General features: G+C 50.0%; 1 protein-coding gene across 9 annotated transcripts in view; it reads left to right on the forward strand.

Moving 5' to 3' along the window:
- CCHCR1 (coiled-coil alpha-helical rod protein 1) overlaps window positions 1-11738 on the forward strand; it is a 16141-nt gene that overhangs the window by 525 nt on the left and 3878 nt on the right. For 3 of the 9 annotated variants that reach the window (XM_017520068.2, XM_017520067.1, XM_037735401.1), the window contains exons 2-10: window positions 730-796; window positions 874-1087; window positions 2737-3040; window positions 6742-6905; window positions 7002-7137; window positions 7302-7412; window positions 7650-7799; window positions 9077-9187; window positions 9294-9400. In XM_017520068.2, coding sequence (XP_017375557.1) covers window positions 781-796; window positions 874-1087; window positions 2737-3040; window positions 6742-6905; window positions 7002-7137; window positions 7302-7412; window positions 7650-7799; window positions 9077-9187; window positions 9294-9400 — 1313 coding nt within the window. In that variant the 5' untranslated portion in view covers window positions 730-780. Of the gene's footprint in view, window positions 1-6; window positions 460-663; window positions 797-873; window positions 1088-2736; window positions 3041-6741; window positions 6906-7001; window positions 7138-7301; window positions 7413-7649; window positions 7800-9076; window positions 9188-9293; window positions 9401-11738 lie in introns of those variants that run through there. The other 6 variants (XM_037735402.1, XM_037735403.1, XM_017520064.2 and 3 more) reach the window with 5 other exon arrangements.

Here is an 11738-nt window from a genome sequence, read left to right on the forward strand (position 1 = left end):
GATGAATGAGGGTGGGAGGAAGATCTTAAAGTGCCCGCTGTGTGTTAGGAATCTAGAAAAATCTTCCAGCAGGCATGGAAGCTGAGGGGATAGTAGAGAGAAGCTGAGAGGACAGCTCCAGGCAAGATTTGGATGAGATGTCAGGAAGCTGGCTTTTCTGCCTGGGGATCTAGGCTGCCTGGATTCCCAAGGTCCTGGGGAGGTGTCTAACCCTGCATGTGGCCACATTCACCTGGGGCCAGGCCTTGGGCCAGCTCTTTAATAGGGAAGGACCCAAGAGTCATGGCCTGGTGGTGTCTGGATGGGCTTCCCCCAGGCCTTTCTGAGCCATGGAGAGAATTCTGGAGATGGCGCTCAAGACCCCTGCACTGTGTACCTCCTTTCTCACCTTTGGCCAGGAGCAGCAGGGACCATAGAAACTTAAGGAGGAGGGTAAAGGCATTGCCCAGAATCCTGAAAGTATGAGTAAAGCCTCAGAGCCCCCTCTCGGTCTCTCAGTAAATTCTCTCCACTTTGTAGTTAGTTGCCTGGGTTCTACCAGGAACCAGGTTGAGACAAGCAAGTGAGTTTGGGGTATCTCCTACTTCTTTGGGGAAGTAGGAAAAGAGCGGAGCATCGGGTGGACCTGGCTGTAATTCAAGGATTATGACTTTGTTATTGTAGGGGATTTCTCTTTGGAAGGTGGCCTGAAAATTGAATTGGAGTGTCCTTGTTTCTCCTATTGTCCAGGGGAATATATATGGCTGGAGACAGAATCTAGAGCCTTCAAATAATGTGAAGATGTTTCCACCTTCAGGTCAGTGGGACCAGGCAAGGGGAGTGGTGGTTGCCTCTGCCTGGGAAACTGACCATCTTTGCTTTTGTAATTCTCAGGTTCCACTGGGCTGATTCCCCCCTCCCACTTTCAAACTCGGCCCCTTTCAACTCTACCAAAAATGGCTCCCACCTGGCTCGCAGACATTCCCCTGGTCCAACCCCCAGGCTATCAAGATGTCTCAGAGAGGCGGACAGACACCCAAAGACCTCAAGTGACAATGTGGGAACGGGATGTTGCCAGTAACAGACAGGAGCCAGGGCAGAGAGGCAGGTAGGGATCCATCCTTGCCATTTTCTCTGGCTTGCTTGCTAATGAGCCTTCCTCACTGGAATATCTTACCCTGTTTTGGCCAGTGTTTCCATAAGTTACTCATTTTTATGTAAGCAATTACTAGTTCCTACAGTGCATAAATAATAAAGCAACGTGCTAGGTGCTAGGGATGGGGATAACAATAGTGAATAAGACAAACGTGACTTGAATTTGTAATTAATAAGGAACCTAAAACCCTAAGAGGGGAGATAGATTGACCACCAGCTGATTATAAAGCGTAGCATGAGGCAAGACGAAGAAGTGCAAACTGGAAGTAGAGACCCAGCACTGTGGCGGTGTGGGTTGACTCTGATGGAAGAAAGCCTTTACAGAGGACATGCTATGGGAGCTGGCCATGCTCTCTGTCGTATTGTCTGTAAACATTCTCATTCTTGCTTCATGTGCCTTTTCCCAGATGTACTAGGATATCATTCTGCCATTTTGCTCCAGAGTAGGATTACATTAGAAGCAGCAGCATGATAAAGAAGGAGGAATACTAGACTGGGTGTCGGGAGACAGAGACTCTGTTTCTAGTTTGGCTACCAGCTAGAGGACATCTGGCAAGTCACTTAATTTCCCTAGACTACAGATCCCTGCTACTTTTTAAAAAAAAAAGAAGAAGAAAGAAAAAGCCAGGTATGGCAGCTCACACCTATAATCCTAGCACTTTGGGAGCTGAGGCAGGAGGATCCCTTGAGCCCAGGAGTTCAAGACCAGCCTGGGCAACAAAGTGAGACTCCGTCTCCACAGAAAATAATTAGCTGGCTGTGGTTGCATGCATCTGTAGTCCCAGCTACTCGGGAGGCTAAGGTGGTAGGACTGCTTGAGCTCAGGAGTTCAAAGAGGCAGTGACTTACGATCCAGCCACTGGATCGTGCTGCACTGAAGCCTGGGTGACAGAGTGATGCCCTGTCTCTAAAAACAACAACAATCTCCTGTGGTCCAGGGTCTCAGAGAGAGAGCTGCCTCAGGAGCCATGTTCCAAACTGGATTAAACTTTACGTGACATTGGTAGATGATATTCTCCAAAGGTTGGCACTATGTTATTTATGTCCTGGTCTCTCAGACGCCTCATAAAGTATACCTAACACTCGATAAATGCCTTTAACTAGCACTTGGCCTCACCATATTGATACTGGAAGCTCATGACCTTTTTATGCCCATTCCTTCCTCAAACTTCTTGCCCTTAAATCAGAATTCAGAAGTCTCTGTGTGTTCGTCCAACTTTTCCACTTAAAATGTGTGCCTAAAAATGAAAAAATAAATAAGACAAACACCAAAAAACAAAAAGAATGTGGTGGCCTAATGGTACACACGTTTGATGTTGAATCTGCCTGTATGTAGCGCTCTCTAGAGAGATCATGTTTCAGGATCTCAGCCAGACTTTAGGTCCTGTGAGTCCAGGCACTGGACTTAACATGCTCAATAGGGCTTTGATGAATGATGATGATATAGGTGCAGACATCCCCATGCCCCAGCTTCAGCACCCCCTTCACCTCCCAACACGAGTGCAGAGGGGTCCTCTTTTGCTTCTCCTGGCTATGTTTATGCTCTCACCTATCCTTCCATCTCTGGAGACAAGTTTCATCTGCACTAACTTGTCTTTGAAGGTGCCGGGAGTTGGAGGGGTCACAGGCCCTGAGCCAGCAGGCTGAGCTGATCTCTCGGCAGCTGCAAGAGCTACGGCGGCTAGAGGAGGAGGTCCGGCTCCTGCGAGAGACCTCGCTGCAGCAGAAGATGAGGCTAGAGGCCCAGGCCATGGAGCTGGAGGCTCTGGCACGGGCGGAGAAGGCTGGCCGAGCCGAGGCCGAGGGCCTACGTGCTGCTTTGGCTGGGGCTGAGGTCGTCCGGAAGAACATGGAAGAGGGGAGTCAGCGGGAGCTGGAAGAGGTTCAGAGGCTGCACCAAGAGCAGGTGAATCCAGAGGTGGAAAGGATTCAAATTCATAATGGAGAGCTGGGCAGTAGCTTCCAAGCAAGTATTGCAGAAAAGACTCCCCCATGAGTAGTAAGTAGTGGAATGATGAGACCTTTGGTGAAAGGAAACACACGTGGCCTAGAAAGATGGAGAACTTGGGTGCTTTGATCTTAATTCAGATTCCACTTTTTCCCTGAGACTCAGGTGGCCTCCCACCACTTGAAGCCCTCCTTTCCTTTCTAGTAGGAAGTAGTTTGCCTCCCTACTTTACCGCAGGTACCAGTTCATTGGGGGTATTGTGGAGGGCAGTGAGGAAGGTTGGTAAGGAGGCTGTGGTGGACTGGGATACAGATTATTCAGTCCACAGTGCTTACTCTTTGCCATCTATGAGACTTAGTGACCAAATTAGCCTGAGTCCTGCCTTCGTGGATGAAGCTGACAGCCTTGTGGGGATACACTCATCTATATTTAATTTAATCATAAGTAATTGCAATTGGGGAGAATGCCTTGAAGGACTAGAGAGCACTAACTTGGTCTGGGGTTCAGGGAATGCTGCTATAACCAGTCAGTCAACATTTCTTTTTTTTTTTTGAGACGGAGTTTCGCTGTTGTTGCCCAGACTGGAGTGCAATGGCACAATCTCGGCTCACCGCAACCTCCACCTGCTGGGTTCAAGCAATTCTCCTGCCTCAGCCTCCCGAGTAGCTGGGACTACAGGCAAGCACCATCATGCCCAGCTAATTTTTGTATTTTTAGTAGAAACGAGGTTTCACCTTGTTGACCAGGATGGTCTCGATCTCTTGACCTCGTGATCCACCCGCCTCGGCCTCCCAAAGTGCTGGGATTATAGGCGTGAGCCACCACGCCTGGCAACCAGTCAACATTTCTAGAAAAGTAACCATAGGGCTGGGCATGGGTGGCTCACACCTGTAATTCCAGCATTTTGGAAGGCTGAAGTGGGTGGATCACAAGGTCCGGAGTTCGAGACCAGCCTGGCCAAAATGGCGAAACCCCGTCTCTACTAAAAATACAAAAATTAGCTGGGTGTGATGGTGCATGCCTGTAATCCCAGCTGCTCGGGAGGCTGAGGCAGGAGAATCGCTTAAACCTGGAAGGTGGAGGTTGTAGTCAGCCAAGATTACGCCACTGCACTCCAGCCTGGGCAACAGAGCTAGACTCCATCTCAAAAAAATAAAAAAAATAAAGAAACCATAAAGGAACTGGGAGAAAACAAGGGAGAATTGAATTCCTTATAACCTTGTAGTGTACAAGGCCTTTCTACCTGTGAGTCAAAATCCAAAATCTAGAAGCCATAAAGGAAAAGATTGACCCATTGACTTTATAACATGAACATTAGGAGTGGCAAAAACAAAACAAAACAAAACAAAAAACCCCATATTTATAGCTCAGATTACAAGAAAAGGGTACTATCCCTAATACATAATATGTGCATAGAAATTGGTAATGGAAAGACCAGCAGTCCAATCAGAAAATGGACAAAGGAGATTCATGAAAGAAATTTAGCAATAAGAAGTTAGGCCAGGCACGGTGGCTCATGCCTCTAATCCCAGCACTTTGGGAGGCTGAGGCTGGTAGATCAGTTGAGGCCAGGAGTTCAAGACCAGTCTGACCAACATGACGATACCCAGTCTCTACAAAAAAATACAAAAATTAGCCAGGTATGGTGGCAGGTGCCTGTAATCCCCCAGCTTCTTGGGAGGCTGAGGCAGGAGAATTGCTTAAACCTGGGAGGCGGAGGTTACGATGAGGTGAGATCACTACTCTCCAGCCTAGGCAGCAGAGCAAGACTAAAAACCAGCTACCATTTGTGCTGAATAGGAGCTGGCCAGTGAAGAGGCGTGTGGGGTGCAGTGGTAGCTGGTGAACACTCAGCAGGACAGCAGGTAGAGGTGGGGACAGGAGGAGGCCAGAAGGCTGGAGCACAGAGATGAAGACCCTGAGTGTGCTGTAGAGCACAGTCTGCCTGCACAGACCCAGGCCTTGGTCAGTTCAGAACTTGATACTTTCCCTTAAGAGTAATGAGCAGGCTGGGCACAGTGGCTCATATCTATAATCCCAGCACTTAGGGAGGCCAAGGCGGAAGGATTACTTGAGCCCAGTAGTTTGAGACTACGCTGGGCAACAAAGTGAGACCCCCGTGTCTATTTTATAAAAGAAATTAGGGCCTGGCATGGTGGCTCACACCTGTAATGCCAACACTTTGGGAAGCGAAAGTGGGTGAATCACTTGAGATCAGGAGTTCGAGACCAGCCTGGCCAACATGGTGAAACCTCATCTCTACTAAAAATATAAAAATTAGCCAGATGTGGTGGCTCATGCCTATAATCCCAGCTACTCAGGAGTCTGAGGCAGGAGAATCGCTTGAACCTGGGAGGCAAAGGTTGCAGTGAGCTGAGATCCAGCCTGGACAACAAAGTGAAACTCCATCTCCAGAAACAAAAAAAAGAAAAAAATTTTTTTTAAGTAATAAGTAACCGTTGAAAGGCTTTAAGCAGGGAAATGACATGATTAGATTTACATATTATGTCTTAAAAGTTTTGTGATTTATGTCACCCAAATTAACTATTGTATGGAGACGGGGCTAGAGGAGGGAGACCTGGAAGCAGAGTGGCTACTCTGCTCTCCTTCCCAGTCCATCCCATGACTCTTGGTGGCTCTGACACCCCTACAACCCTTTGAGGTGCCATGAGCAAAAGACAAAATTCCTCCTTTTCCTTCCTGTATGGCCCAACAGATGGTAACACATACACATAAGCAAGATATGATCAGGGCTAAGTGCTCAGGAGTACGTGAACAGCTGAGGGGGCAGAGTAGGGTGGTGGGGGGAATTACAGAGCACAGCGAGGCCATCCTGAGGAGGAGCTATTGCCTGAGGTCTGTAGAGCGAGGAGGGGCCACTGTCTGGTTCTCAGCAGACTCACTGTGGCTGGAGCGGGGAGCAGTGGGAGAGCCTCCAGGAGTGAGCTCAGGAGGCAGGCAGAGGTCGGGTCACCCAGCCCGCAGGCGTTGAGAGGCACCTGGGTTTTGTTCTGAATTCGGTGATAAGCCACCAAGGATTTGTAAAGACTCGTTAGGAGATGGTTGCTGTGGCCCAGGCAAGAGATAAAGGTAGCTTACCTTGGGTTGGTGGCAGTGGAGACAGAGAGAGGTGAAGATATGTTTTGGAGGAGATCTGACAAGAGCTCCTGATGGGTTGTGGGGCAACTGTGGAGAGTGAGTTACCAGCTCTCCATTTGTTGTTGTTTTTTCGTTTTTTTTGAGACAGAGTCTCACTGTCGCCTAGGCTAGAATTGCAGTGGTGGGATCTTGGCTCACTGCAACCTCTGCCTCCTGGGTTGGAGCAATTCTCCTGCCTCAGCTTCACGAGTAGCTGGGATTACAGGTGTATACCACCAAGCGTGGCTAATTTTTGTATTTTTGGTAGAGACAGGGTTTCACCATGTTGGCCAGGCTGGTCTTGAACACCTGACCTCAGGTGATCCACCCACCTCAGCCTCCCAGAGTGTTGGGATTACAGGCGTGAGCCACTGCACCCAGCCAACAGCTCTCCATTTGCTATGCACAATTGGGTGATTGGTTGGGTCCTTCTCTAAGGTCACAGAAAGTGGGAGTGAAGGGAACAAGGAAGGCCCCCATGCAGGGTCGAGCCCCTGCTGAGCCTCCTCTTCTTTCCGTAGCTGTCCTCTTTGACACAGGCTCACCAGGAGGCTCTTTCCAGTTTGACCAGCAAGGCCGAGGGCTTGGAGAAGTCTCTGAGTAGTCTGGAAACCAGGAGGTCAGGGGAAGCCAAGGAGCTGGCCGAGGCTCAGAGGGAGGCCGAGCTGCTTCGGAAGCAACTGAGGTAGGTGGGCAGACACCAGGGGGACCAGCAGTTGGTGATGTGGTGGGTCTGCAGAGCGCCCCACTGGTGGCTGTTCCATTCATACCCCAACGCTAGCAAGACCCAGGACGACTTGGAGGCTCAGGTGACCCTGGTTGAGAATCTAAGAAAATATGTTGGGGAACAAGTCCCTCCTGAGGTTCACAGCCAGACATGGGTACCGGAGCGACAGAAGCTTCTGGAAACCGTGCAGGTGAGAGTGCAGGAGTGCATCTGTGTGGGGACTTGGGGATCAGGTGGGGGGGTGGCAAGTGTGGCCCTCGGAGGAACGTGTATAGAGTATAGCCCCCAGGAGAGAAGGTGGTACCTGAGGTGGCATGGACGCCCTACAGAGGCGCTGCTTCCCTCCGCCCACAGCACTTGCAGGAGGACCGGGACGGCCTGCACGCCACTGCGGAGCTGCTGCAGGTGCGAGTGCAGAGCCTCACGCACATCCTCGCCCTGCAGGAGGAGGAGCTGACCAGGAAGGTACAGCCTGACCCCCAGCCCCTCACCCTCAGCTGCATCCTGCACCTACTGTCCCCCTGCTCCCTCCCTGTGGGCGGGAGGGGTCAGTATGCCCCAGAACCTGCTTGGATCTCTTTCTTCCTGTGAACTCCTTGCTGTAACTCATGTTGCCCAGGCAGGACAGGAGAAACAAAGACACCACCTCCCTCCTCTCCTCCCCCAGGAGCCCATACGTTCCTCTTGCTGCTTCTCCTTCAGGTTCAACCTTCAGATTCCCTGGAGCCTGAGTTCACCAGGAAGTGCCAGTCCCTGCTGAACCGCTGGCGGGAGAAGGTGTTTGCCCTCATGGTGCAGCTAAAGGCCCAGGAGCTGGAACACAGTGACTCTGTTAAGCAGCTGAAGGGACAGGTCACTGCACTCTCTTTTCTCCCTGTATTCCCTCCCAGCACCTTGCTCCTTCCATAAGGGGGGCATCCATTCAACCAGTGTTTATTGAGTGGTTACCACATGCTGAGCACACAGCCCTGAACAAAACCGAAATGTGGAGCCTGCCTTCTAGAGCAGAGACACAGAACACACAAGTAAGCAGGTAACATCGAGTATTATGTGTGCTATACAGAAAGTTTCAAGCCGGTGCAGTGGTCACGCCTGTAATGCCAACACTTTGGTCTCAAACTCCTGATCTCAGATGATTTGCCTGCCTCAGCCTCCCAAAATGATGGGATTACAGGTGGAGCCACCGTGCCAAGCTGAGTAATGGCAACAGTTTGGGAGACTGAAGCAGGTGGACCACTTGAGGTCAGGAGTTGGAGACCAGCCTGGGAAACGTGAAATCCTGTCTCTACTAAAAATATAAAAAGTTAGCCAAGCATGGTGGCTTATGCCTATAGTCCCAGCTACTGTGGAGGCTGAGGTGGAGGATCACCTGAGCACAGGAGATCAAGGCTGTGAGCTGTGATCCCATCACTGCACTCTAGCCTGGGTGACAAAGTGAGATCCTGTCTCAAAAAAAAGAAAGTAGTAAGAAAGAATCAAAAGATAATGTGATGGAGAGACTGTGGGGTGGGTCAGCCTCAGGTAGGATGGTTGGGGACAGCCTCTCTGAGGAGGTGTTAGCATCTGAGGAGGGTGGCATTGTCAGTTGGTGGGTCCTGTGGGGTGGGTCAAGGGCTAGTCCCATGTTCAAGGGGGCACATGGAACGTGGAACATGGAAGGAACACTGGGTTCCATTCTCAGGAACCTAAGCTTCGGTCTCCTGCGTGGCGTTCTTTCTTTTTCTTTTTTCTTTTTTTATTCTTTTGAGAAGGAGTCTCTCTCTGTCACCCAGGCTGGAGTGCAGTGGCGTAATCTCAGCTCACTGCAACCTCCACCTCCTGGGTTCAAACGATTCTTCTGCCTCAGCTTCCTGAGTAGCTGGGTCTACAGGCAGGTACCACCACACCCAGCTAATTTTTCTATTTTTTGTAGAGATGGGGTTTCACCATGTTGGCCAGGCTGCTCTTGAACTCCTAACCTCAAGTGATCCATCTGCCTCAGCCTCCCAAAGTGCTGGGATTACAGGCGTGAGCCACCTCTCCTGGCCCCTGCATGGCATTCTTGCAGAGATCTCTGCATCTGCCACTTTGCTTCTAATGCCCCCCTTTTAGCTCTAGAAGGCCTTGCCCAGCTCCCTCTCCTCTTCCAGATGGCCTCACTCCAGGAACAAGTGACAGCCCAGAGCCAGGAGCAGGCCATCCTGCAGCGATCCCTGCAGGACAAAGCCGCAGAGGCAGAGGTGGAGCGGATGGGTGCCAAGGTTGGTGTCTGAGCCCAGTAGAGACTCCGGGAGGGCAGGGGAGCCACTTGTCTGGGGCTGCCCCCAGGACTCGGAGAGACCCTGTCCTTTGCTGCATCCTCCCCAGGCCTTGCAGTTGGAGCTGAGCCGTGCTCAGGAGGCCCGGCGCTGGTGGCAGCAGCAGACAGCCTCAGCCGAGGAACAGCTGAGGCTTGTGGTCAATGCTGTCAGCAGGTATCAGGGATGGAGGGGTGGATGGAGTACTGTTTCTGCCACTTCAGCTTCCCGGAGCCTCAGTCAAGAGGGGATGGAAAGCTGGCCACTGGAGGCTACAGGGAGGCTACAGGGCTGGGCACATTTAGCCCTATCAAAGTTCCTGTGTTTGTTTCTTTTCCTGGGGCAGCCCCCTCTGCATTCATACCTGATTACTTGTTATGAATTCCCTGTTGCATGTTGGGCTGGAGGTGAGGCCTTGCTTCCTCCTGCAGTTCAGTCTAGTAATGGCTTGAGCTAAACAGAGCACCTGGGAGGATCTTCACTTGCAGCATTGTTCAGGGATGGAGAGTGTGGACACTTCATCATACTCCTTTCCTTTTCTAAAATTTTACAGGCATTCCCTGTTTCACTGCAGAAAATTTAGTCTGTCTATTTATTTATTTTTTTTGAGACGGAGTTTTGCTCTTATCACCCAGGCTGGAGTGCAGTGGTATGATCTCGGCTCACTGCAACCTCCACCTCCCAGGTTCAAGCAATTCCCCTGCCTCAGCTGCCTGAATAGCTGGGACTACAGGCATATTCCACCCTGCCCAGCTAATTTTTTTTTTTTTTTTTGTATTTTAGTAGAGATGGGGTTTCGCCGTCTTGCCCAGGCTGGTCTCAAACTCCTGAGCTCAGGCAGTCCGCCCACCTTGGCCTCCCAAAGTGCTAGGATTACAGGCATGAGCCACCGCACCTGGCCTAATTTTTGTATTTTTGGTAGAGACAGGGTTTCACCATGTTGACCAGGCTGGTCTTGAACTCCTGAACTCAGATGATCCACCCACCTCAGCCTCCCAGAGTGTTGGGATTACAGGCGTGAGCCACTGTGCCTGGCCTAGTCTAATTATTTACAGCTTTGTACTTACTTGGTTACTAGATATTCCCTCTAAAATGTAAGCCAGTTAGTTTCCTTCTAAATCAATTGCCAGCCTTTGTCTATCATACCAACTTCCTAGCTATTTCATTACTAGCAATTGTTCTGTGACCTTCAGAAAAACCTCTAAGGATCCAGCAAAGCTTCTTTGTGCCGGTCGTGACTTCCCCTCAGCCTTAGACATTGAGATACCCAAGGCAGGCAGTTCTTAGCACAGTGTCTGGCTTGTAAATGTTTATTGTTATCTTTGAGGCTCTTCTTGATGGGTTAGATAATTTAGATAATTTTTGGTTTAGCGAAATTAAGATGCAGGACGAGTTCTTGCCCACCACTTCCTTCTCTTGGATTTGTACCTTGGGAACTGATTCAGCTTAAAAAATTATGAAAAATTTCAAACATGCATGGAATTAGACTAGTTATGATGACCTGCCACCCAGGTTCAGTCCGTTGCATGTGCCTCCTATCTCCAGAACAGAAAGATGTTCTGTGCACAAGGTTTGACTTTGGTACCAGGCGATCACAGAAATGGTTCTGTGTAGTGATGCACTGCCAAAAGTCCTCCAGGCTTAAAGCAGTCCAAACTGGGATTGTTGCTGGGTTTATTAGATTGTCTCTAGGTCATTGGAGACTTCATTAGAAAATGGCTTTAATAAGAGCTGTGGTAGGTGTTGGAATCATCTACTCAAACAGTTTCCAGATCAAAGTGATCTTTGCTGTGCTGCTGGGAATACAACTGCCAGCCTTCATCATCATGTGTTTTTCTGTGGGTGCAGACCTGAACTCTATGAGGAAACCCCAGCCGGGCCCTAGATACTCCCTTGGCCTCCTCCCAGGGTCTATTTAAGCCGCTCAGTTTTCATGAGCCAGGTTGGTCCTGCTTTTGGCACAGCCAGCTGGTAAAAGCTGGTAAAGCACGTGGACCTGCCCATCATTGGTGCTAGAGGATCGACACCCCTGGGCTTGTTGGAGAGGATAACTTTGTTTTGTTTTGTTTTGTTTTGTTTTGTTTTGTTTTGTTTTGTTTTTTGTTTTGTTTTGTTTTGTGAAACAGAGTCTTGCTCTGTCACATAGGCTTGAGTGCAGGGGTGCAATCTTGACTCACTGCAACTTCTACCTCCCAGGTTCAAGTGCTTCAGCCTCCCGAGTAGCTGGGATTACAGGTGCACACCACCATGCCCAGCTAACTTTTGTATTTTTAGTAGAGACAGAGTTTCACCATGTTGGCCAGGCTGGTCTCCAATTCCTGACTTAAGGTGATCCTCCTGCCTCAGCCTCCCAAAGTGCTGGTATTACAGGTGGGAGCCCCCGCCCCTGCCAGAGAGGATGACTTTGATCTTTGATGTGTAATCGTGAGCAAAGCACAGGTTGTGAGAAATAAGTTTAACAGTTTGCTTGAAAAGATACAGTCAGGGCCGGGTGCGGTGGCTCAAGCCTGTAATC

Source organism: Cebus imitator, unplaced genomic scaffold (genome assembly GCF_001604975.1).
Source record: "Cebus imitator isolate Cc_AM_T3 unplaced genomic scaffold, Cebus_imitator-1.0 Scaffold799, whole genome shotgun sequence".
Classification (NCBI taxonomy): domain Eukaryota; kingdom Metazoa; phylum Chordata; class Mammalia; order Primates; family Cebidae; genus Cebus; species Cebus imitator.